This window comes from Perissodus microlepis, chromosome 7, assembly GCF_051167445.1.
Source record: "Perissodus microlepis isolate ML-2025 ecotype Zambia chromosome 7, ASM5116744v1, whole genome shotgun sequence".
In the NCBI taxonomy this organism is placed as follows: domain Eukaryota; kingdom Metazoa; phylum Chordata; class Actinopteri; order Cichliformes; family Cichlidae; genus Perissodus; species Perissodus microlepis.
The window spans coordinates 34153996-34181386 of NC_140467.1; the positions used below are offsets into that span (position 1 = coordinate 34153996).

At 40.5% G+C, this 27391-nt stretch overlaps 1 protein-coding gene across 2 annotated transcripts in view; it reads left to right on the forward strand.

Moving 5' to 3' along the window:
• Nucleotides 1-26624, forward strand: part of dpysl2b (dihydropyrimidinase like 2b) — a 31306-nt gene extending 4682 nt beyond the window's left edge. For both annotated transcript variants that reach the window (XM_084934773.1, XM_084934774.1), the window contains 13 exons: nt 8609-8697; nt 9485-9669; nt 11726-11890; nt 12269-12330; nt 13321-13401; nt 13747-13815; nt 14736-14856; nt 15123-15279; nt 15394-15535; nt 17174-17344; nt 20267-20446; nt 20644-20809; nt 22326-26624. In XM_084934773.1, the coding sequence (XP_084790899.1) occupies nt 8609-8697; nt 9485-9669; nt 11726-11890; nt 12269-12330; nt 13321-13401; nt 13747-13815; nt 14736-14856; nt 15123-15279; nt 15394-15535; nt 17174-17344; nt 20267-20446; nt 20644-20809; nt 22326-22417 (1680 nt within the window). In that variant the 3' untranslated portion in view covers nt 22418-26624. The remainder of the gene's footprint in view (nt 1-8608; nt 8698-9484; nt 9670-11725; nt 11891-12268; nt 12331-13320; nt 13402-13746; nt 13816-14735; nt 14857-15122; nt 15280-15393; nt 15536-17173; nt 17345-20266; nt 20447-20643; nt 20810-22325) is intronic.
• The last annotated feature ends 767 nt before the right edge of the window (nt 26625-27391 follow it).

Genomic DNA, 27391 nt, shown 5'->3' on the forward strand with positions numbered 1-27391 from the left:
AAGGCACAAAAGGCTTTAAGACACATTCAGTGTGTCATTGTGGAGCAGATTATTTCCCCGAATTCATAGCGAAGCTGCAGGGATGTGGTGCTTCAATGGAAAGTGGAGAATAGGGAGGGGAAGGGAGGGGAGCCAGGGAAGGGAGGGGACAGTGGGTCCTATTTCCTTCCATGCCTGTCTTTCAGCTGTGTAATGAAGGGAAGATGCATATAGGCAGAGCTGATCAGGGAGGAGGTCACTGCCTTTTCATCCTGATGTCAATGAGCTGATACAATGGTGAAGAGTGACCCAGAAGAGCCTGTTTGAAAGCCATACAGATGGATCTGCGCCTTCTAATTGTGGACTTACTAAACAAATCATTCAAGCAGCAGGATATGAAGCATCATTATCCTGTTATCTAGCAGGCCCACACTCCCCAAAGGTTTCACCAAGCTAGGAAAACCTCTTCAGTCTGAGGAGATCATAGCACAAGCATGATTATGGTCACAGGTTGGCTCTGAGATATGTGCTGATTAGTAGATTATAAGAATTGTTTTATTCAATAAAGTTTTCTTTTGATCAGCTAATCGATTGATTGGAGCTTTCTCTGCCAGAGTTATTTCAGAGCCACCGCCTGACCCACATTATGCAGAGCTGTTAGCCTTTTGTGTCATGGTAGCCAAAGCAAACTGTAATTGGAGTGTCTAAGTGGTTGACTGTTCATGTAGCTCTCATCAACTTCAGATTTAAGTGGATAAACTGAAATAATAGTTCTTTAAAAGAGACACACGTGTCTATGTATGTACACTGAAGCAGATCCACATCATGGAAAGATTGATGCTTAAGCCCAGGTTTCATATATATTTCTAGCAATAATATGAAAAATTCTCCTCTGTGTTAATATCATGCATCACTTGGTGATAACTGGCAACCTCTCACGTGAATAATTTTCCTCAGTTCTCTCTCTTAACTGCTTGAGACACAGCAGACGGATGGTGGAAAGATCAGAGGATTAGTGGGTGTTGTAGTCAGACCTAACTGGATAGACTGTCTATTCTTAAACAGAGCATGAAAGACATAAGAAATGAGTCAGAGACAGAGGGGATCTCTTGAAGATCTAGCAGAGTGATCAGAGGAGAATGTGAGGAAGATGTTACTGGAACTGTAAACTGTAGATGCTGGAAAGTAGCATTCTGGTTGGTTCCCGTGGACCTGCTGGGCTTCATCACTGAAAAGGCATTATTGTGAGGCATGGATGACCTTATTAAACCAAGAAGACACTCAAGAGGAAATGAAGGTTACATTGAATTAAAACTAAACAGCAAATGCTGAAGTAGATGCAAATGAGCCCCTTGCCTTCCACACCTTTCTTCATAGACCACTCAAATCAGTATGAATTACATATTTTACTTAATTTGAATATTTTCATTGAACTGGGTGGAGCACTGGGCTCCATAGAACAGTTTAGCCAGATGGACATGGGTCAGCTGCACAGACAGGGACAGACTTAGGGCGGCTCTCATCAAATATGAATGAACCTCTGCAAGTTCACCACCTGGACTTGGTGCTTCTGTGTGACTTCAGAACCAGATTCATACAACAAGATCATTGAAACTGAACAACTAGTCAAGCAGGGCTGACACTGTTTATTTTTTTAAATGTTATTAGCCATTAAATATGAATTTTGGAGTCTACAACATATCATCCACTCCTTCAATTTCTGATGGGTTTAAGCAGAGATGCTCAGACCACCTCTCCCAAGCACCGGCTCTAGCTTTACTAAAGCATTGCCAAGCCACCTGAGAGAGATAATATCTCCAGTGTGTCCTGGGTCTGCCCTGAGCTGGGATCTCTTACCAGTTGGACATGCCCACAAAACCTCACCTAGGAGGCACCCAGGAGTCTTTAAGATGCTCGAACCACCTCAAATTTAAAGACGTTCTATCACTTTCTACAACTGGTATTGTCACAGTTGACAGTTTTGGTGGCGAAACAGTTAAATATTTAGTCCGTCAACAAGTTGTGTCATTTATTAGGAATGTGATCAATTTATAAAGTTCAAATGTGCAGATTTTGCAGTCTGTTCTCTGTTTTGTGTCACTGTGGACAGACTATATTTGGCCATTAAACTGGTGCTTGAGCAGAACCTTTAATAGATGCTTATCACTCTTCATGCTGGCATTCGAAAGATTAAACCCAGAGTCGATCCATCAGAAAACAAATGAACAGATTCAAAAAGAATCCCTGAAAAGAAAACCGGGGTAATGTTTGCACTTGAGATGCTGCAAGTGGAAAAATATTTTCTCATTTTTGCTTGATGAAAACATAACTGATTAGTAAGCAGAAAAAATGGTTCAATCAGTTACATTTCCTTTGATGCATTTATTGATTGATTGGCTCTTTCAGCTCTAGAATGAGGGTGAGTTATTTCAGTGAAGGCTATAAATACAGATAAAAGTAAATCAAGAACAAGAAGGCTGTTTAAATGCAGCTCCAGTGAATGAGGTAAAAATAGAGCGAGGCTATTATAAGACTGTCCTGGATTAAAGTCTCAGTGGCTATAATCCTCAGCAAATGAAGGATCATTAAGTAGCGTGCTACTGTAGCATACCTTTAGTAGAGCAGTGTCTCTGGTGACAGTGCAGTGCATGTGTAGTTACTTCAAACGTGGCTGGAGTGAGTTCACGCAGCTATCTCACCCTGCAACGCAGCCCGGAGTGCCTTCTCTTCACACATCACACTACGCTCCTAATCAGCCACCCACTGACTCAGCCTTGTTTTTTTTTTCTTTTCTTTTCTTTTTTTTCCCCCACCTCTCAGGATCATCCCGAATTCCCCCATTCATAAAGCCAGAAGTCAGGGAGACTGTACAGCGTGTATCAACTCTGCTGTTATTCAGCTTCTGAGCAGAGGGGAATGCTGTTGAGCAACAGTATCGCAGCTCCTCCGGCTGCGCTATGTCACAGGAAAAAGGTCAATGAATGTATTCTTTTTCAAGTTTGAGATTAATTAAACAATTTTGTAGTCAAAGAGAAAGTTTAAATTTAGTTTTGCATTTCAATTGGGAATTTAGGCTAGTTTAGTTTCTATTTCAGTGGTAGGGGTTTAAGTTATGAGTTAGTGGAAAAAAGTTTTTAAGTCAAATTTTCAGAGAAATAAAGAATGTCATATTTTCATTTCCTGAGAAAGTGGGAGGATAACAGAGCAATTTAAGGGACTTTTCAAACTAAATGAGCAAGTTTTAATAGCAAAGGAGAATGTTTTTATGGATTAAGAGGCTAAAACAATTAAAAACACGATGATCAGTCATCATGAAAATAAAGTAAAAGTGGAATTTCTAGCGTCAAAGGAAGAATCACATTTATCCAATGCATCAAGTGTGTTTTATAAATAAAACAGAAATGACTACTTAGAAAAATTTTGTATCTATTTTTTCATGTCATTAATGTGCAGATGACTATTTCTGGGAATTACTTTATTTCCTGTTTTGCACTTTATTTTGAAGGAGCAGTGTTTTCCCAGTGGTTGCCTGAACATGTTTGGAGATGATTTTAGTAGCGGGCTGTTTTTTGACTAATCCAGGACAAATATAAATCATAATGCTGCATGTCTGACCTGGCAGCCTTCTCCACCTGACTTAACTGTTTCCAGGATATCTTCCATTTGGACAACAACATACAATGTTGCCGGGTTACGTCTAACACTGGCAGACGTTTTCACTGCACCCAAGCTGATTTTGTCCTGATTTTATGAAAGTCAGCAGTTTGAGTACCCAGGCTTCTCTTCTCTTCCTGTGGAGGGTCTTAGTTTTCCTCCGTATGGTGCTGTGGTTTATTAATGTCAGGATTTCAATAATCGCAGCATTTGATTGATGTTGGTGATTTAACAAAACCATTACCTCTGCTTTCCATTATACCCAGTCTGTTTCTTTTTCTTAAGCACAATGTTTTACGTTATTAATAATACCTGTAAAAATTATAAGGATCTCTCATAACCTCATGAAAAGTATTATGTAAATCTACACTTCTCCTTAGCTTCGTAGAGCTTTTAATTCATTGTTTTTACGCCCCAAAGCACTGCAGAGTCCTCTACCCCTCTAACTAAATGAGAAAAAGGCCCATCTAGTGATCATCTGGTGAGTAAAGCATACATTTAGCAGCTAAACATAACGACAGAAACAACATTTCTGAAAAAATCGATTTTTAGACACAGGCTTTCCTGCTGTGCTGATAGTGTGACAGAGAACAGGACAGATTTTTACTAACCTGTCTGTTTTATACTTATTATTTTGCTGATGGCTAACCATGATACGCAGAGTTTACCAGCCTTGCTGGGACTTGTTTCTTGATCTCTTTCCATGTAAAATTCAGTTTTATTTAATCCAATGTGAATCCAGCTGATATACTTTAATGATATTTAGAAACAGAGTGTATGAGATATTCTAAAGTGATCCCTACTGGATGGAAAAACTGATCCACAATATACATCTCGGGGTTAAAGTGCTAACAAAATGCCTGCAGATGGATAAAAATATGAGATATTTCTATGTTAGAGCTATTTAAAATCTAATGCCAGCAATGTGTTAACAGCATGGATATTAAAAAAATAATGGACATAGTCATCAATTGTTGGTTTTCGACACTGTTAAGCTTCAACATCAGTGTTTTGTCCATCACCATGTTGGGTTTTTTTGGAACTGGAAGTTACCTTATGGATCAAAGATTGGAGTCATCAAAAGTGTAAAAGATGAAAGTAGCTGCTGCGATGTCATCTATTGCAACCTTACTGGTTAATGATTTATGATTGTCAACAAGCGTGCCGCTTTATACCATATCAATGTTGATGCATGATATGACCAATATTTACATAACAGATTTAATATGACCCCAAAAGACCTTTTTTTTTCTCTCGTATACTTCTATAGAACTGGAAGTCTTTTCTAATGGCTTTCAGATAGAATCCATCCAGCTTCTACCACTTATCTAAGTCCAGGTTGTGGGGGCAGCAGTCTAATTAGAAAAACCCAGACCTCCCTCTCCCCCAGCAACCTCCTCCCCTTCAGCTGGCTCATATTAGTTTGGAGGAGTGGCTGCGATACTCTTTGTCTCTTGTGAATGACCATACTCCTCACTGTATCTCTAAGGGAGGTTATTTGTATGTGCGATCTCATTCTTTCGGTCAGTCACTACCCAGAGCTCGTAGCAAAGTACATTGAGGGTACATTGGCTAATTAGCCCTAACTAGAATTTCACTCAAGAAGATAAGTACAGCCCCCTCCAAGAACTTCTGGTATCGTCAATACATAATAGTGAGGGTTAATATTATTCAGGTATTACATTAAAAATGCTCGAAAAGGCACCAAATGCAAACACACACCCAGATAGATGATTTACAAAGAAATTCCTGCCACTCAGAGTTGTTATGAAGGAGGAAGGAATCCATAAAGGACAAAACTATATTTTGTACCCAGCTGTAAATGTGCACTTCAGTTCTCTAATATAGAAGTCTGTGGGGATTGACTCGAGCCTCAGGAGGCACAGAGAGGAACTGGAGTTGTTGTTTCAGTTCTGGACGTTGCCCCTTCCAGTCACAAGCTCTTATAGCTAAGGCAATCATAAACAAAACATTAGTCATAGATATCTAAATTATCCACACTTCACAGTAATTAAAGTTGCAGACAATCTCATAATACTTAAGGAAATAAATTTGTCTAAAACTGACACTTCTCATTAACAAAAGACAGACAACACAGCAGGCTTCTGAGCTTCATTATCCCACAGTTTGAGTCACGTGTCCACTCCTGTCTTCTGGAGGGCTCAGTTTTTGGCTCTGTTGATACTGCGTCCCACTGCACTGCAGCTTTTTGGCATCTATCAGCAGATAGAAAAGGAGCCATGAACTGTTTGCCCCTTTGGTGTGGGTGGGACTTATTTATGCTCTGTCTCCATGCTCCGCCCACTATGCCGAAAGTATTACACTAGTCCAGGATGTTTTGTTTGAGGAAACAGAGGTGAAGGAGGTTGAGGAAAGTTACTGTGTTAAACAAAATATTCAGTGATTGTTTTTATAAGTGTCCTAATTACGTTACAGATCGGGGTTTTTTAATGCTCATTGAACTGTTTTTGCCTTGTATGCAATCTCAGTAAGGTTGTAGGTTGTAGCCTGGAATGTAAACACAGTAGTTTAGTAACAGTGGGCCCATTGAGCTTTATCCACATCCTGTTTGTGAGCTCTGAAAAAGTTCCCACGAAGGAAAGGTCACTGTCATGCTTGGCACAGATCCAGTACAATCACACGCTCTGTCACACGACCCCTGCGAGCTTTAAAACAATTGAATTATTTTAAAGCACGGTTCTGGATTTAGGGACACTAATTGTTCTGCAAATACAGCTCTATATTAAACAGCGCAATAGGTGCAATTTTGTGAGAAGGACTGCAGTGTCTTGGCAAAGTTCAGTGAGTAATGTGATAATGACAGTCATGACGGGACGCATGATGTAACGGCATATTTCAAAGCAGTTGTTGGGAGGAAAACGGGCCAGCAGCGGGCTGGAGCGAAGCCAGTCGCTCAACCAGAGCACGCTGTTCCACACAGATCGAAGATTACCACATGATCTATCTGCATTAGTTCCATCACTGCTGTCAGAGTGTGGCCACACCTTTCAGATGACAACTGCAAGGCATTTTCCAGAAGCTGCTGCAGTCAGCTGAAGTTGTTTTACTGTGTAATTTACTCCATTCTATATTTCATCCAGAAGAATGCGGGGTATTGCTAATATGTGAAATGTTAGTACAAATGTGAGGAAAAAAATGCTTCAAAAGCAGTCATAAGGAAATTTGGATAGGTATATATATCTGAGATTATTGTGTGAGGACTTTGTTTTTTCCTTTTCAGGGGTACTACTGTACATGGAGAAGGGTTTAAAGCTTTTGTGGCTCCTGAGGGAACTGCAGATCTGATGGACATCACTTGAGTCAGTGGCCGTCAAAGCTGACTATGAAACTGAAATTATTGGGCAGCCATCTTGAGACTGCATTTACCTCTGCTAGTAAAAAACAGCTGAGGTCCCTCACACTGGGGTCTGGTTATGAATGGCATTGTTGGTCCCAGTCAAAATTTTCCCCCTGCAACAGCACTAAAGTTATGCAAAAGAAGTGCATATTTGCGGAGCGTTTCTTTGCAACATCCATCATTTTTTTAAACCATTAATCTGTTTATATTTTTAAGACTTTCCTGTAGTAAATATTGAATGTTGGTCATTAAAACCACCAAATAGACCAACTTAGTCTGTTTACATACTAAGCTAAAAGATATTCAGTTAATTTTTTTTTTTTTTAAGTGAGCTAAATAAGTTTGCGTTATTTCTACATATGTGGCTGTGTTATATAAACAACCTGAAAGTATTAGGTAATATTTTACAGAGCTGGCTTATGGTTTGTGCTGCCTGCAGCACAGCAGTTGTCCTCTGGGCCGGAGCTGCTGGCCTGGCAGCAGCCAGTGGCAGCGCCTCAAACAGAGCAGCCTTTGTTAGAAGGGGGAACGCTGGAGCCCTTGTGACATAGCTGCCACTCCCTTTCTTGGAGAGAGGGCCAGGGCCTCCCCGGGGTGGCTCGAAGGAGGGACTGTGGAGGTGGTAGACTCCCCCCTCTTCCCTGTCCTCTCTCCAGCATAGAGACAAGTGGCACAGCAGCAGGCATGGATGATTGATTACACGCTCAGTGGCCTGATTGGTTCTCTCTCACGTCTGTTTGTGCGATAATTCGACCACATGAAGGGGGCAGATGGGTGTGTCTGGAGGCGGGCTGCTGTCTTTATTGTCCGAGCAGTGAATGAGTTCCCTAATTTTGCTTTTAAAGAAAAGATCAAGTGATCCACCAGTGAGAGGAGCGGTGATAAAAATGCACTGGGCCCTCTCTTTGCTCTCAGCACAAGGATCTAGAAGTTTGTTGTTCTTATTAATTTGGAGATAATGCTTTGTGTACTGCAGATGTTCACTAATCCCATTTTAAAGCAGTCAGACTGTTTGAATCCAGTCCCCTCCTTAGATTAACGCCTTTTCTTTGTCCTTATTCATCTTCTTTCCACAATGTCTTTCCACCGCCAGCCTGACATAAACAGTGTCACAGTGAAAACATCCACACACAAAAAAAACCTGGTGCTGGTCCAAACATCCCAGCTCTTAATACTCTTTTACCCCCTGCCCCTCCAATCGGCAACCCCCACCGGATCAGTGTGTTAAAGTATTAAGAGTGTGTACAGTGTGTTTACAGATATCTGTATGCGTGTGTGTTTGCAGAATAGGAAAGCCAGTGTCAGCTGAGAGACATTGCACAGCCATGTATTCCTTATCAGACGGCAGCCTAAAAAGGCCAAGCAGAGCCAGTATTTTTGTTTTGCTGTGATTGTTGCCAATCCACTCCTTGAAGTGACATTTCCTAAAACGTCTTTCATCAAATGCCCTTAATCCAGCATCCAGTTGAGCCAAATCGGATACTCACCCTTGTAAGCGTATTTTTATAGGCGGCTATAAATCCACGTCTTTTACAGGGTTGTTATTCCCACAGATTAACTCAAGCTGTTTTTTTAAACAAAAATGTGCAGCAACTCACCTTCTTTATTGTTTTCCAGAGCGACCGTCTCCTGATCAAAGGGGCCAAGATTGTGAATGATGACCAGTCCTTCTGTGCCGACATCTATATGGAGGATGGAGTCATCAAGTGAGTTTTCCTTTAAACTGCTGGCAGTTTATTAAAAACCCAACTTTTACCATGTTCATGTTTGAAGCTCTCGGCTGAATCACTACAAACTAAGGGCCTCCTCTGCAGCAAGTAGAGTTTACTACTCATCTCACCATAATCTCACTATGATATACAATTACCTCTAAATAGCACCACAAATAATACATTCTTCTTGCAGAGTGAAAAGTAAACTTGTCATTATTGCCATATAAAATCTTCAGTGTTTAATGTCAAAGTTACCAATAAATGAAACCAGCACTTCCATACTACAATTCTGATCACTTTTTTAGCTTGTCATTATAACTTTTCTGTAAATTCGTTAGGTTAATCGTCATGAAACCGAGCTGTTTTAGTGCCAAAAGTGACTGAGTAGGATGATTTATTTATGATGATGAGCTCTAGCAATGCAGGACAGATATTTTTCTCAAGTCTGGCTTTTATCAGACGGCCCTGGAGAAAGCTGACAATGCAGTCAGTTTTTAGTTTTGACTGCGTTTGCTATACAAAACAGGAAAAGTTGTGAGTAAGAAGTTAATTACTTTTTTTGCAGAGGATAATGGAAACTGCCACAAAGAAAATGATGAGCATTGATACATACTCAAAAACTACTACCCTAACCCATAAGTATATGAAACCACTAATTACTAAAAAATAGTAAATGTAATTAATGAAATTAAAATGACTAATGCATTTGTAATTCTACTTTCTAAAATTACTAAGGATGGTGTAATAAGCAGTTTAAATGTTGCTTTTCTCTTTAACTCAGACAAATCGGGGAAAACCTCATTGTGCCCGGTGGGGTGAAAACCATCGATGCCCATGGTCGGATGCTGATGCCCGGTGGGATCGATGTGCACACTCGTTTCCAGATGCCCGATCGGGGCATGACCGCCGCTGATGACTTCTACCAGGGCACCAAGGCGGCGCTGGCCGGAGGCACCACCATGATCAGTGAGTTGCTGAGCACAAAGCCCCTGCTGTCTGCAACAGAAGATTCAGAAATGGGTTAAAGTTGGTGTCTGAAAGCTTTGTGTGAGTGAAAGGAAGCTGAGTGCGGTGTCCGTGGTGGGTTTTTCCCCGCAGTGATTCTTCATTTACTGATTGGCCCTAATTGAACATGTCTTAATGAGAACAGGAAGCGTGCCAGGCCTGCTCATGAGCAAGCCAAAATATGAACCCATCCATCTGGTCGGAGCACTCTGAGCCATGAGGTGCTGATTGCTGAACATACTGTGTCAGGAAGTTTCCAAAGAGACAGACAGATTCTGTAGTTTGCTTGCTATTATTTTATACACCCTGTTTATGTAATTTTGGCCTGTTGTTGTAGTAGTAGTATTCTGAATTTCTTAATCGTGCATGCAAAGCCCAGATTTTCTTCTCCTTGGGCTCGTTTCCCTTGCACTTCAAAGTCGTTAAGCTCAAGTTAAGAGTTTAAGCATTAGTTGAAAACTTGTCCGCAGGAATTTCTTTCTACTTCCTTTGAGTTACCATCTATCTGTAGTTTTGTTATGGCTTGGTTTGTCCTAGACATAGTTTTTAAACAGGGCATTGGAGTCAGTTTCAAGTTGTACCCAGATTAAAAAAAACAAACAAACAAACTCTTACCCTGTGTTTTATCAGTGATTTTTTTTTCTAACAAAATATCGTAAATATAATGTAACAGCAAATCTTGGTTCTTACATTGGTTTAATAGTAATGTTATTTTTAAATTTACATATAAATATAAAGAGTCGACGTAATGAGCAAAGAAAACAAAGCTAAATGAAAACTTGAACTGTAACTGTCACACTGGCCCTCCCTCTGCTGACTCAACAGGAACACCATCCTCCTCTTGGCAGCAAAACATACTCACACTGCATGCCTTTTTTACCCCAAGCTAAAAGCCGATTGCTGTAGCTCCTCTTAGGGCCAGTCAGGTCGGGAATTGGTGTGTAACATCCTGCAGCCTGGTGACACTTACCAAATAGAGATGGTTTCTATAACGAAATGCTCTATTCAATGTAGTTTAGGCTTAATTAAAGGCATCTGAATCCAATCTTAACTACAGACTACATATAAAAGGTACATTTTAGCCACCTTGACACCACTCACTCACTGGTAATAGTCATGTTAGGTTGTTGGGTTTTTCTTGGAGCCAGTAGGGACAATGTTTTGGAGGGATTTGTGATGATATTAGTTAGCAGGGCTTTCACACAATAGATACCTGCTAAATCGTAAATATAATAGTATCAGAATTTCACTCACCAAAACTCAAACATAGACTTCTTATATTGACCTTGTGAGCGTTGTTAAATTTAAACGCGAGTTAAAAAAATTCTATTAATTCACTTTTATTTATATCGTGCCAAATCAGAAAAACAGTTTCCTCAAGGGGCCTTATATTATATGGTAAAGACTATAATAATACAGAGAAAATCCCAATAATCAAACAACCCCCATCAGTAAACACTTGGCGACAGTGGGAAGGAAAAACTCCCTTATAACAGGAAGAAACCTGCGGCAGGACTAGGCTCAAGGAGGGTCAGCCATCTGCTGTGACCATTTGGGGATGAGAGGAGGAACACAGGACCTTACAAAGACATTCAGTCTACATACATATGTATCAAAGAGGAAAAATAGCAAATGTAAAGTTGGGCATTTTAGCATTGAACTCTATTAAGAATGTGTTTTGGGGCCAGCCTAAAGTGGCCACTTCAGGAACTGCAGTTTCTGCATTCACTGTTTAGCCCTGGAGCCCTGAAAGGTTTCTAATCAGACACGTTTCATACAGTTTCAGGTTTGACTCTGGTGTGTATATATGATCATTTTTAAAAATCAGTTTGTTCCACATGTTCATACAGCCAGGCGTGAAATACATCATTGTCCATTAGGCCTAGATACAACATAACATAAAAAATAGATAAAATACAAGACAGCAGAGTTCCTGTATTTGTGTAGCTGTTTAACCGTGTGTGTGTGTGTGTGTGTGTGTGTGTGTGTGTGTGTGTGTGTGTGTGTGTGCGTCTAGTTGACCATGTGCTACCTGAGCCTGGCACCAGCCTTATGTCAGCCTTCGAGCAGTGGCGTGAATGGGCCGACAGCAAGTCCTGCTGCGATTACTCTCTGCATATCGACATTACCGAGTGGCACAAGGGAATCCAGGAAGAGATGGAGACGCTCGTGAAGGATCACGGTACGTCTCACGTAACCACAGTCATGTTTGATTATCTTGAATTAAAGATTTGCGCGTTGGGAAAGTGATTGGAAAAATTTATATTTAGATCTGTTCGATGCAAAAAGATTAACATCAGTCAGTATCAGTCCTGTAACCTGAGTGCAGCAGCCTGCACGTGATGCATTTAATGCAACTTTTTAGAGTGAAAGCATCAGAAAGAGATGTTCTACTCACTTTTTAGCAAAACAGATGCAAAAACCCACAATAAAGGGTCTTATTTTACACAATAGTTTGCTTGCATTCAAATGATCCAAACTTAGGGTTCATCATCTACCAAGGAACTTCGTATTTAAGTTGGTTAATGATTAGTATTTTTTTCTGCTTTAAACCTTTCAGGTGTTAACTCTTTCCTGGTCTACCTGGCTTATAAGGATATTTTCCAGCTTACTGATGCTCAGGTAGGTTGTCACTGAATTTTTCAGCATATTCTGTATTGTGCTACACTAAATTGAATTATGCTACAGCCCTTCTGTACAAACTCTTTTAGCTTAATGGCTGTTTATACTTACAGCGGTGATATTAGATATACTGTTGTCCGATCGCCAGGGCAACAAACAGTCATTAAGTATTGACCTAAAGAGGAAGAGAAAGAGATTGAAAGCCTACAGTAAATCTGACCTAATACTATCATAAAAGTCATATCCTACTCTTGATTTTGGCTCACGCGCTCACTCTACAGCGTGACTTACTGTGCGAGTCTGTTTGTCTTGGCTAAGCTTCCCCTCGTGCTGATTTTCCTGTGTGTTTCTCTTGGGAGAGCGACAGGATAATGAAAGCCACAAACTCTCTTTCTGACTGAAAATGAATTAATCCCACCTGAAAGCAGTTTTGAAACAGATCTGTGATGATCTTTGCACCTGTGTGAGGAATGCTGGCAGTTGGGTGCAGCCAGAGTTTATCATTTTCTCTTCCGTGTCAAACTCTGACGGCTTTTCATTGTTGCATGTTTAGCAGTCCTGGTTGGGGGGGATGATGACTCGTTCATCACCACAGTTTTTCTTCTGTCTGTGAACTCGCTGCGTTTCCTAAACTTCGGACTGTGGGAGACTCGCTAATAAAGATTACTACACAATCAGTTACCCACAACTGATAGTGGAAAAAAGAGCTTATGTTTGCTAAAATTATTCAATTATAGACTTTAAATCCAAAACCAAATAAATACTAGGGGTAGACCAAATGTTAGCCCTTTTTCCAATTAGTCACATTCATTCAGACAAAGACATTGTCTGAATGACCCACTGACTTAAAAAGAAAAGATTTTTCCAATATATCACTGCTGGAAATCAAAAAAACAAAACATGCTGTGAGTTCCTCTTCACCTAAAACAATTGATACAACTAGACTTTAGGTCTGTGCTGGAGTTCAAAATTTTACTGTCTTTGTTGCAGGTGTATGAGGTTTTCAGTGTGATCCGCGATCTGGGAGCCATCGCCCAGGTTCACGCTGAGAATGGTGACATCGTAGCTGAGGTATAACTCTTCATACCATAACAAGATGCCATCTGGAGATGAACAGACATGATTTTTCTGCAGGATTTTTGCATTAAATGGAATCTTAACGCCCTAAGCTTTGAGGGTTATGAGATACCGCTTGAAAGCTGGACTTTGAGCTCAAAGACTGTGACACATCAGTTTCTTCTCAGTTGTGACGAAATGTTCAGTGCTAAGCTCTTAATAGCCAACAGATGAGGATAGATATTCTCAGAGCTGCTTAGTTTTCACTGCCAAAGCCAGTCATGACAAACATTCGTCCACATGACTCAACATCTCGTATTTCCCAATGCGGTTTGTGTGTGCTCATGTGCGTGTGTTTAGGAGCAGCGCAGGATGCTGGAGCAGGGGATCACTGGGCCTGAAGGACACGTGCTGAGCCGCCCTGAGGAGGTGAGTCACAGCTACAACTCTGTGAAATGTTGCTTTGACTTTGAGGAAAGCGTATCGGTTCATCTCCAAGTTGTTGGGGTTTTTTCGCAGTAGGGGATGTGACCTTTACGGGCTTCAGCGCTGCTGTGTCTGAATCGTTGAAAGTTTTACCTTGAGGCTCTGGATTTTTCACTTCTTTATAATCTTCGTAACTTTCTCCTTTTCCCATGATGAATGTGGATAATCACGCCCTAAAGCCACTTTAATTGAGTACATCCTCCCTGCATAAATCAATGTTATTTTAAAATCAGTTCCTCAGTTTTTCTTCTTATGGTTTTCTGTATTTTTCTAATTATCATCTGATGAAGGCAGTGATTTCTTAGGGGCCTTAGGGGAATAAAGCACAAGTTAAATTGCTGCCTGCTCAGGTTAATCAAATCTTGACCATTTTCCATGGTCATACATGGAAAAAGAGACATAAAAATAATGAAAAATACCTTGAAATGTTGCAATAAATTAACCTAGCAAATTTTAAATTCCATCTTGCTTTTCACCTCGGAACATTTTCTCTATCAGAAAACGTCTCCCTTCAGTGTTTAACCTTGTTGTACCTGCGTTGCTTTGCAAGGAGAACAGTTTTTAAAGAAATAGTTTGTTCTTGCCAAGAGTTAATGAGAATATGAGTTAAATATGAAGCTACAGCTCACTGCTGAATACTTAGATATTTCCTTAATATTTAGCTTAACTTGATTCACCTCATTTATTAATTTTATATACTATATATAAGTTATTTACCTTTATAAATACATGTGATATCTAAGACACCAGGGCTTTGACATACTGTTGTGCACACATTAAAATGACGAAGACTGAAATGAAGAAGAGAGGAATAAGAAAGGTCATCACCTCCATCTATTAAAGTGAACTCTTCTGTATTCCAGGTGGAGGCAGAGGCTGTTAACCGCTCTGTGACTGTAGCCAACCAGACCAACTGCCCGCTGTATGTCACCAAGGTGATGAGCAAGAGCGCTTCTGATGTCATCGCTCAGGCCAGGAAGAAGGGTGAGAACTAAGATAAAGATACTGCCCATTGTCAGAGAGGAAAAAGACAATATTAGTGGATTTTCACAATAATATGAAACTACTAAATTAAATTTAAGCCCAATTTTATGTTATGATTAAGATTAATTATAGAGTAGACTTCACAGAAAACGGTAAAATAAACACAGATAAGTACAAATAGATGCAATGAAGCTTTTGCGTGAGTTCGCATGACATGCACGTGAGGAACATAGGATCTTATGCTATGATGGGACTTGTCTTTATAGGCACTGTTGTCTATGGAGAGCCAATCACTGCAAGTCTGGGAACAGACGGTTCACACTATTGGAGCAAGAATTGGGCCAAAGCGGCTGCTTACGTCACCTCTCCTCCACTGAGCCCTGACCCGACCACACCAGACTATCTCAACTCCCTGCTCTCCTGGTAATTGGATGCAAACACGTTATAGGCAAAGTTAAAAAGAAAATGTCAGCAGTGCTTTTTGTCTGAGCATGACACAGTCCTGTCTGTCTTTTTTGTACTAAACTTATTACATAGTGGAGACCTTCAGGTGACAGGAAGTGCACATTGTCCCTTTAACACTGCCCAGCGTGCTGTGGGCAAAGATGACTTCAGCTTGATTCCTGAGGGTGTGAATGGCACTGAGGAGAGGATGTCTATCATCTGGGACAAGTGTGTGGTGAGTAGATTTTGCTTTTGGGTGGGGTTCACAAGACCCTGTGCAGTCCTGTGAAAACTCCCCATGATTCAGTAGCTTGTAGAACCACCTTTAGCAGCAGTAACTTGAGGTAATCATTTTCTGTATGACTTCAGTCTCTCACATCATTATAGAAGTCTTTAGGCCAAGTTTGCTTCAGTTCATTGAGGTTTGCAGAAATTTCTTTATGACCATGGTGGCATTGTGTTAACACTCACCTGAAAGCTCCAGACCAGCGAACAGCCAAAACTTCTGCTTTTATAGAGGTGCTCACACTTTCTGATGCTCAGTTAATCAGGCGCATTTGATTAACAGCACCTGGCTGCTACTTACCCCCTTAATTCCCATGGAAGCGGTAAGGGTGGACTTATTCTTTCACAGGACTGTGTCTCACAATACACTAAAGGCGTTTTCACTCTTGGCTCCATTCTTCCCTCAAAGCAGCTCAGAGCAGTTAGTCAGCTCTTTTCACATTTATGTTAACACTGTAAATGATGTCAGACCTCTTTTAGGCAAACTGAACTGGGACTAATTTGAGAAGTGTTCGGTTCACTTCAAGTCCACACTGCGGTCTGTTTAACCTGTGCATTGTAAACAGAAACTCACTGCCGGTGTATTATAGGTCTCTAGGCGTCTCTAGGCATGCTGTTGACAATAAGCATGCAACTGCTTAAAAACCAAATTGACATATGGAGTGAAGTAAAGCTTTACTCCAATTTACACCCAACTAAAAGGGAACTGCTTTATTGGGAATACATCGCAGAGCTGTAGGAGTTGTGCCAACCCTAAAAATGTAATTAAAGGGGAATGAGGTGATTTTATAAAAGTAATCTGATACCATCCTTTAAATGTACTCTGTTACAAGTAAAAATGCTAGATTTTGTATCATATTAGATTAAAACTAACAGTACTAAATGAAAAAATTCCCCCCTTACTGTCATTCTGTGTTAAAAATCTGTCAAAACAATTAGCTTGTTTTTTATTTTTTGTTTTTTGGTACAATAACTTCTTCCAGGATTATTTTCCATGTTGCGGGTCCCCAAAATACATATAAATGGCTCAACATTTTCCAATTTTTTAATTATTGCTTTTTTTGCTTTTATTTTGCTTTTTTCCCAGTAATTTTAAGCTGTGATAAGGTCAAAGTCACACCCCAGCCATTTCAGTTTGCATAAATACAACAAATCGATTTCACACCCACTCTAATGCTGAACCTTGTTTCTCTTCAGTGTTTCTGCTTTATCAAACCACATTTGAGCACCAAAATCACAAACTATATCATAAACTATATCATAATATTAGTAGGAAAACACCAGTTTAATGTCTGTGACAAAATATTTAAAAAGTACACTTTGGATAAACTTCCAAGGGTCATAGCTCCAAAAATTCCACCCACTCCTATGTACTTTGAGGGCCAAAAACAGTGCTTTGTCCTCTATCAGATCTACAAAAAACAGAACAAAAACAAGCTAAATTTCTTGGTCCAAGAAGAGGATTTAGGAGGGTTGATCTTGATTAATTCAAAAAAGGGCCATATGTGAATACACGTGAAACGGACAAAACACAAAAGAGGTCACAAGCTTTGGTAGCTTTCTCACTCTCAGCTCTGCTTTATTTCAGGTAACGGGTAAGATGGATGAAAACCAGTTTGTGGCCGTGACCAGCACAAACGCTGCCAAGATCTTCAACCTGTACCCCCGCAAGGGCCGCATTGCTGTGGGCTCAGACGCTGATCTGGTGCTGTGGGACCCTGACATCACAAAGATCATCTCCGCCAAGAGCCACCAGTCGGTATGGTCCTCAATTATTTCTACATAACTAGCTATTAATACTGACACAGAGGTCTCTTTTCTTCACTAATGAAAGCCTACCATATACTGACTTTAATTATATACGCTGCATGTGCCAAAAGTTTGCGGGCATTCCAAGCTGCTAAGGAACAGTTTCCTGTTTCTTTCAAACAATACATCGTCATAGCAACAGCGTTAGATGAAAACCAAAAAGCTTGAAGGTCTGAAAAATGGAGCTGTCCAAATTTTGAGTGGTTCTGGTTAATCAGCTAAGAGTAGTTTATAAAAATATAGGACAGCGAACTTCCTCTAAGTCTATTGTGTTGTGACTGTGGATCGGTTTGGGCATGTTTATATTTTAAGAACAGGACTTTTTAACAAAAACTGGAGTCCAGTAACAAAAGTATATATTATCATATTAAACCACTGATGCAATTTAAAGCAGCAGTGTTAAATAAAAACCCACAGGCTTCAAAATATGAAGATAAGATCGTGAAAATACAACCCCTGGAACTTCTGGTTTCCTGTAGGTGGCGCTATGACAAAGACTCAGTATTGGAATGCAGATATACTCCTACTTGTAAAAGGCTAGCCTTGAAACTAGCCATTTTGGTAACTCCTTATGAATGAGGAGAGAGCAGTAACTTTAATGACCACTTCCATGACCACAAGAGCCTCAAAACTACATGTATAAATTAAAATCTCATTGTCTCATTCATCTCAAACTGGTGTCAGAGTTCAGGATCCACAGAGAATAGATTATTTAGATTAGGATAAAATTCAGGTAATTTCATCAAGTGATTAATACTGTTTGATTAAGCTTTTAATTTGCCCTTGTTAAATTGCTAAAACAAAATATCCTGCATTCTAAAATGTGGACCTTCCTACTTTAACTCTTTCTGAAAGAGTAAATGTAAAAGCTTGTGTGTGACTACTGAATCACTCAAGAGGTTCTTACAGACTGCTCACAGTCTTAAAATGAACAGATCCCACGGGTCAGTTCTTTTCCTGGCCATGTGCATTTTGCTAAGCACATGGATCTTAGAGGAGAGCTGCTGTTAATGGGTGTGGCTGACGAATTGCACTAGCAGAGGATAGCGGGGCTGACATCCGGAGGTCTGGCAGTTAGGTCCAGGCGTGTCTCTCCATTCCTGACTCCCAATCCAGTTCCTGCATTACCTGTTGGGGAACACATATATAACATTTTCTTACATATTTACTATGATAACCAGTAGATTTTTTTTCTACAACCGCAAAGTAGAAACTGTTGCAACGCTATTTTGGGGGGCTTTCTGGCACTGAACAATTACTGTCTTTATGTCTTTGGGATTCTTCTGTGGATTTCTGTTTAGTGTTCTTTAATTGGCAGGTCTCTTCTATTAAATTTCAGAAATGCAATAACATGTTTTGTTTGGAATCTGCACCACAGAGAACCTTAGATGTGACTGCTCTGCTTAATTATCATGGAGGAGTTTGTGAAAGAGCTACTGCTGCTGTGCAGAAATGCCACAGTGAATGACTTTGGGATGTGGGGGTGTGGCTTTGTTGTGGACATGATGCACTTGCCCACCAAAGTTAATATATGCATTTGAAAGCTAATGTGGGGGATTCAACTTCGAAGTCTCTCAGGGGGTGCTATCAATCCGTATTGCCCCATCACTGCCCATCAATGTTTAATGACCTTTCAGTCACACTGAGGCTGTCAAACACACTATTCATTCTTCCACACTGCTTGTTGCTTGTAATGCTAATAACACTAATTGTTATGCATGTAACTGATGACATCCAAAATAAGTGGGTGATAACTCTTTTGTTGTGATAAAGGACTCTTGTTTTATGGCAGCCTGACTGCTGGAGAGGGTGTGGGCCTCACGCAGCGTCGAGGGAGTGATGTCATCATTAAAATCTGCCAGAGAGCTGGAACACATCATTTCTGATTGTTAGCAGGCCGGTCACTGTGCATCTGTATCCGTGTGTGTATGCATGGAAGACAGAGTGAGCTGTATACGCTCATGGAATCTGTCTTCTTAATCCCGTCATGTTCTTCGGTTTCTTTTTGTTCCGCTTGGTCAGAAAATAACGGACCAGTGTTCAGGGGAGAAATTGCTCATTTGGAGTGTGTATGCATGCATGCATGTGTGGCTGTCATAGGATAACCCAATATACCAGTGATCTCATTTTAGGCTCTGTCAGATTGCCATGACCTCAGCTTTAGCTCAATAAGCTTTTTGGGAGAGGAGTTGTAGGGCTTTCAAACTGGTCACACAGTAACCTCCACACCCTCCATGTCCACACACAAGCACTAAAACAACACCTTCTTCTTCTCTCAGCCTGAAGACTAATGCCTCTGTACTCTGCATTAGTAGGCCCGAGGAAACACTTTTATGTGAGTTAAATCAGTTAAGCTCCTATGAAATTATAGAAATTTTACACAGTGAGTCCTTCAATATAACTCTGGCAGCTTTTCAAATAAACATTCAGTGCGAGCTTCATAAGTCTGTGAACTAAAATGGCATGCAGAATGTGCAACAGGAGGTTACGTCAGCCTTATGATAGCGGAAAATAAGCGGGGGGAAGTTGAATGACTGCATCTCTGCTTTGAAGGTATTTCTGTTATGATTTAAAGTGTCGGCATGGCGTTAGGAGGAACAAGCAGCTGCCATAAAACATCACAGGAACACAGCTGTCGGGTGTCAGACAAGAACTTAAAACCTGTTTCAAATCTAAAAGCAACAACAAAAAGGCTTATCTTTAAAATGTCGTACGTACAGTGCAATACAGTTAACAATGCGGGAAAATGTTCAAATATGTAAATACACTCAGATCCTTCAGTCCTTATGTTTGGAATTATATGCTATAATAAAGTAGTGATGTTTTATATTGTATGTTACTTTTGACACTACTGCTTTCCTTCTCCCCACAGACTGTGGAGTACAACATCTTTGAAGGCACAGAGGTGCGCGGCGGGCCTCTGGTCGTGATCAGCCAGGGCAAGATTGTTTTGGAGGACGGGAACCTCCACGTCACAGAGGGCTCAGGACGTTACGTGGTCCGTAAACCTTTCCCTGACTACGTCTACAAGAGGATAAAAGCTCGCAGCAGGGTACAACACTCCTCTTTGTCTGCTAGAGTCACACCCAGCAATTTCTTTTACGATTGGTAATTTGTGGAAAATTGGAGGGATGTTACATCTTGTTAGGAACTGGCCAAACTGTCCACACATCCAGCTCCACAGTGTGAATCTTTCCTTGCTAGTTTCCAGTGCTGTGACTGACTTGTGTCTCATTTCCAACAATGCAGCTGGCTGAGCTGAGAGGCGTACCCAGGGGACTGTATGATGGTCCAGTCTGTGAGGTGTCAGTCACTCCTAAAACCATGACTCCAGCCTCCTCTGCCAAGACTTCACCAGCCAAACAGCCCGGCCAACCCATCCGCAACCTGCACCAATCTGGCTTCAGCCTATCCGGTCAGTTGTTTTACCATCAGTTCTGGAGTCATTTTTGGGATGTTGAAGCACTGAATCCATTTTGGGGAGAGATTTAAAACCATTTACTTTCTTTTTGTATATCAGAGACTCAACATTGATGAGTCAAATTTTGCACTAAATTTAATCTGTATGAAAAGCCTAAACTAAGGGATTCTTTCATGACATATGGAGTTAAACACTGCATGCATAGCCACATATTGCTATCAAATAAGCCATGCATTCATTCAAGTGTAAGGGGCAGACTGTACACTGAAATTGGGTCCTTCTGTTGGACCGTGGCTACCTATCAAAAATAAAATAAAAGAGGCAGTTGGATACTATGCACCATAAAAATCTTTACATTTGTCTTTCAGAGCTAATAATAATAATAATACTTGGTAAATTTGTGTGAATATTCATTACCCATTTATTTTGTTATTGCTGTAGTTTCATATTTTTTTCTGTGCATGATTGACAGCTTAAAAAACCTTGCTACAGTATCTCAATCTATCCACTGTCTGAGCCGAGCTGTTTTAGCTACTCTCCCTTGAAGGCCATTTCACTTCTCTTATTGGCTGAGGGACATGTGGTATCTGGCTTCACTGACACCATAAATACCCAAGAGTAGAAAAAGGGTCTGGTACCTGAGCAGTCACTGACCTCATTAATTAAAAGTTTGGCCGCATTAAAAATGAGCAGCCACCATATACTATAATCAGTATATAACACGTCCACTTGAAGTGTGTTGTGTTATATTTTGTTTGTCTTTTAGTTTGTTAAGATATTGCATCTTAATTTTGTGTATTAATTACACTCAGACTTCAACATCGCCCACTTTTTTAAGGACAAAATATTTAAAAAGTACATTTTATTATGCTGGCTGACGTTTTTCAGCCAGCTATGAGGTAAATAGTAACTGTAAAAATAAGATTTGATTTTGATGAAAAAAATAAAGGAAAATGGGGGAAAGAAAAGGCAAAGCTGCATTTTTTTTGTTTCAGTGTTGAGGAACTACTCATCCCACAATGCATTGCAAATTTCAGCTTCCATAACAAATGGCTTCCAGCCTTCTCAAATTGAATCGTTTTTCGTTTCCATGTGTGTGGCAAAGTGTGGCCTTGTTATCAATACATTACGGTGCTTCATTCTGGACTGCAATCACCAATTGATGTTTTGTGCTCACATTTACATGGTAACAGCGACCTCCAGCAGCAACCTCCTGTTTTGGATTGTGGGTAGAGTAGTTTTTCTGCAATGTCACAAATAAAATGTGTTAGTGTTAAAACAAGGTTGATATCATGCAGACAGGAGCACATACCATTGTTTCACAGTGTCGTAGCTCGTAGTAGGTTTACTATGGATGGCTATGGCTTGTAATTAAAATCACTGTGGACAATGTGAAGGGGATTTTTTTTTTCCTCCTGTGGCTGACTTCCCAAAGGAATTTTTCCTGCCACTTTCTAGTATTACAAAGACTGAAATTCATAAAACTAATCCTTTCCATTCGATCACACAGGAGCTCAGATTGATGACAACGTTCCTCGCCGGAATACCCAGCGCATCGTGGCGCCTCCAGGCGGCAGGGCAAACATCACCAGCCTGGGTTAGAGCCCCATCCTCAGGCGCTGAGGAGGAAATGAGGATTTGTGGATGTATGGCCAGCAGGAGCTGAAGTGGTGGGGGGTGAAGAAGCTACAGCATTACACCAAGATTCAAACTCTTCACAACACCTCATCAGGCCACCTGTTAGCCTCCAGCCTTCATGTCCTCCTTTGCTGCTTTTTTCCCCACTTCTCCCCCAAAAACCTGTTCCTAGAGGACAGAGTTAGGAAAAAACACACAAACAAAAAAGAAGGTCTGCCTCATATGATGAAAAAATTGACAAAAAAATTGATAACACTCCTTATTTGAGCACTTTTGACTGCATTATTTCATTTTTATACTGTAATTTCTCCCTCCCATGTATCCCTGTGATATTTGCTTTGCTGTTGTTTTCATTGAGGGGTTAAGTAAGACTAACGTGGTGTTATGCAGACGATAATGTTGGAGCAGGATGTCTGTTCTTTTTCCATGTTTTTTTTTTTTGCATTTTGTGAGGAGTTAGAATGAAGCATGGATATAAAAACACACTAATTTCCTTTTATTCTTTATTTTCTCGAATAGGCCAAACAGTAAGTTGCTTGAAATTGACCAGTTTTGCATTTCATTCAGCCAAAAAGAATCTAATACTTCCTTCCAGCTGTTAGAAGCCTGTGATTTGTATTATATCACATTTCAGTCGCTTCATTTTCCAGTCCATTGCTGTCTCTCATACAGTGCCACAATTGATATTTAATTGACTATTCGCCACGAAGACGGCCTTAACATTTGAAAAATTGAACATGGTAATGCTGTACTATGGGTACAGTCTGTTGGGAGTCAGCTGGAGAGTCCTGTGGAGCAGAAGGAGCTTTTGGCACGTAGTAAATAGAGCTTTATTCTTCATCTCTGTGTGTAAGGTCATTGTTAAGTGGGATTGATTTACAGGGGGAAAGAGAAAGTTGTACTTAATGTTACTTCCGACTCGGCCTTTCCTTGCCTTACTTTCTCTTTAGCGCCGTCCTTTTAGAGAACTTTTAGGAGTGTGGGGAAGGTGCCGTTCACAACGCAGCTACATGTTTTCCCATTTGTTTACATTCCCAGGAATCACAAAGGTCCAAATTCTTCATTGACAGCAGTAGAAACATCTGACAACCGTCCGTCACCAAGCAGTGCATTTACATACAGAATGTCTCTCCTTCCAAATGTGACTGTTTTATACTCCCCCCTCCCCTCCACACACACACCTCATTTTCTTTCTACTCTTTATGTGCCTGAACCCACAGAAGTTGTATTGATAGTCAGATTTTAGCTTCTTGTTTTGTTATTGTTTTTGAGGTAAGTGAAGGATGTAAGATAAAAAGATGTAAAATAGCCAGGATTAACCGATTCAAAGGTGCCAGATTTTGCGCTTTCATTGGGCCTATTCTGAAGATAGAGCCCTGTAAAGATGAACAGTGCTTGATATGTTGAAATGTTCTGTTGTTTTATAGTTTTGAACTTGTTGTCAAACTGCTTTTTAGTGTCATTCTGTAACTAGGTGCCTAAGGGCTGAGCACTATTGATTTATGCTTGAAAGTAGACATGAGCTAATGTACTTCTGACTAGTGTGCAGTGTTGATGTGTGAGGAATGGGACACGCACAGCAGGCTCCTGTACAGCTCTCAGTATGGCTGTGGAGTTAACATTGCTTCAGGCTGTACTGCAGCTGTATGCATTGTTCTTCTCCTTCTTCTTTTCTTTTCTTTTCTTTTTTTTAACAGCACAGTCTGGTTTTATTAAGTGAAGCAACTGATTTTCACCAGTAACCATCTTTCTGCCTGTGACTAAACGCTGAATAAACTTGACATGAACATAACCAGGGGCACTTATATAAACTGGGCTTAGATTCTTTAAATACGCCTGTCTAGTTAACATAATGACAGCAACTTAGGGGAAACCAAAGGTGAAACACATACATATTCCCTACCACTAAAAGGGTTAGGGATCACTTTGAAATACAGTACAAAATAGTCATCAATGTAATATTATACTGGTGGAAAATTGGGTCCCTTGTCTTTCTTTATAAACCACTGATATATATTTTTTTAGTGGAGATAATTTATTTGAATTTCAGGGATAGGACTACACCTCAAACGCACCACCCTTCCGGTTCTATATTTCTGAGCGCTGTGCCTCCACTACCGTGCCAGGAAGCCGTTACCGATCCACACTGTGGCCTTTCCTAAACTGCAGTCACAGGTCCAGGTCCTTGCTCTCTCCAAACGCACTTCTTTCAGTAAACCTAATCATATTTGAGGTGTGATCCCTGCTATTGAAATGAGATATCCTAAGACAGCATGGAGAAGCTCAATTTCAGCAACCATGTCTCCCGTGGTCAGCGGGCACACTGTTAAAAAAAAGGATGTTTTCATGTAACGGTGTGTACTGCTCCCTTCACACACTGGTGCAAAACTGGCTCTGAAAAGTGGTGGACCTGGATGCTCGATTGAGTGAGAGGACATAGTCTCTTGTTTGAGAAATAGGCATCTAATAGAACTACATATGGCAGCTTTGTTAAATAGTAGCCCTAAGAGCCTCATTGTGCTGGTTTTTGAAAAGACTAGTACACACTGTTGCACGAAAACTCTTTGTGGGGCATTTTGAGAGTGTAAACTAACACAACTGCCCTACCTGCTTGTCTAGCCAAATTTATGGCTTCTTTGCAGGAGGTAGCACTGTGTCACTCAAGCATAGTCTGCTGAATGTATGCCTAGATGGATGCTACATGAAAAATCAGCGATTAATGGCTTCTCATTAGAACAAATGCGCAAAAATGACATTTCCAAGTAACCTCAAATTTCTGAGTGGTTTTGTGCATAATGTAGATATTAAAAGTAACACTTTCAGCCTCAGTGTTCCAGGTTTTCTCCCCTCTGAAAAAACAGGAAGTCTGTAGAAGGCAGACTCTTTCAGCATTACAAATGCTTTATGTATTTAAAGAATCCAAGGCAGACGGGAATGTAATAAATGCACGTCTCTGAAGCATTCAAATATGTGACGAGATAGGAATGTCTTCAAGGCAACTTAAACCTCTGCAAGTCAGAAGTGGAGAATTTTACTGTTTCACAGTTTCTTAATTCTTTTTATACTTTTCAAAAACTTCTTCAACATCCATGTTAGCATTCTGCTGCAGCTTGTAGTAAATCCAGTTACCGCTCTTTCAACGTTGGTTAAAAGTGTAGGTGAGGGTGAGGCCCACAACACCAGCACAGTCTGGCTGCATCTGCTCCTTTCGCTCTCCCTTTTCCTTCTTTCTCTTCCTCCCTCCTTGGCTCTTTGGTTGTTTCTGGCTGTTGCCGTAGAGACAGACCCCTCCACTCTCATGGGGTTCTTGCTTTTTTTGTTTGTCATGGCAACGCTTTGTCAAATTTGAGGTTGCCATCAGCAACCCGTCCTGACCTGGAGCTATTAGTACGGGTTTTTTGCGAACACATACACACACACACACACACACACACACACACACACACACACACACACACACACACACACACACACTTTTTTCATTATTCACTTAGAGTGCTGAAACATTACTACATAATCCTGTGCTGGGTTGTGTGGAATTCAGAATGCTACCATAGTTCACAGTGCACTGCAGACTATTGAGGAAACACACACACACACACACACACACACACACACACACACACACACACACACACACATAGACTCTTAGCACACTAAACAGCAAGGAGCCGTTGCTGCATTGCAGCGCCTGTGCCTGAAAAAAATCACTTGGATATTAAATACTAGCTGTCATTATTGGCATCCTCTTCGTGTCCCATGCCTCCTCAGTTTACACGCATACACACACTTATACTCCTTTAATGCTCTGTCAGCTTGGATGCTTTTTCTATGCCATATTATTGCTAATGATATACGAGTGATATGTATGTAAGCAACATGCTGCAGATTGAGAGGAGCTTCTTTCCATTCTGAGGTTGTTGATGCTGTCAAACATCTCCTTTGCCACCTGCAGCCCCTCCGTCGCCCTCTGTAAGCCTTTAACCTTTGTGAAAGTGAAACTCTGTGATGGTATTTGTCTTGGTGGCTGTGGGGTTTCTGGGATGCTTGCTCACTATGTCAAATCCCACGGATGGTGATGTAAAAAAAAACAAAAGGAAAAAAGAAAGAAAAAGAAAAGAAAGTAACAGCGAGGACTTCAATGAATTAAAAAAAATTTAGAAAAAATGAATTAAGTCTGTGTGTTTTTCATTACCTATTATGGATTGTGTTAAACAACATGTTTTCCACACAGTGCACCACACTGACTTTGATGTAGTAAAGGAAGGGATAACTATTAGACAGGTGAATTAAAGGCCCTAAGGCTTTACAATTCATAACAAAATAAAAAGTCATTTGGTCCTTAAATAAAATAAACACACTTATCAATAAATATGATATATTTCACCAAGTCATTATTTATATAGCAGTATCCTTCCTGTTATCTTGGAGAACCTCCTTTAAGAGCAATAATGTGAAGTTTTTTGTATGATTTTATCAGTCTCTCACATCATTATGGAGGAATTTTGGCCCACTCTTCTTCACAACATTGCCTCAGTTCATTAAGGGCATTCGTTTATGCACGGCTCTAAGTTTTCCCACCACAGCATCTTAATCGAGTTGAGGTCTGTGCTTTGACTGGACCACTGCAGCACCTTCATTTTTTTGTTTTTTAGCCATTTTGGCACAGATTTGCTGCTTTGCTTGACATCACTGTCCTGCTGCATTTCAGCTAAGTTTTAGCTGTCATCTCGGAAAAGAGGCTTTCTCCTGGTAACTCTTCCAGACAAGCCATGCTTGTTCAGTAGAGACTTTGTGCAGTTTCTCTGAGCATTGCACAGTCTGACCGTGACGTGAATTTGCTGGGAAATCCACTCCTGGGAAGACTGGCAACTGTTTTGAATGTTTTCCACATGTGAATTATCTTTCTCACTACAGAATGATGAACTTCAGATTGTT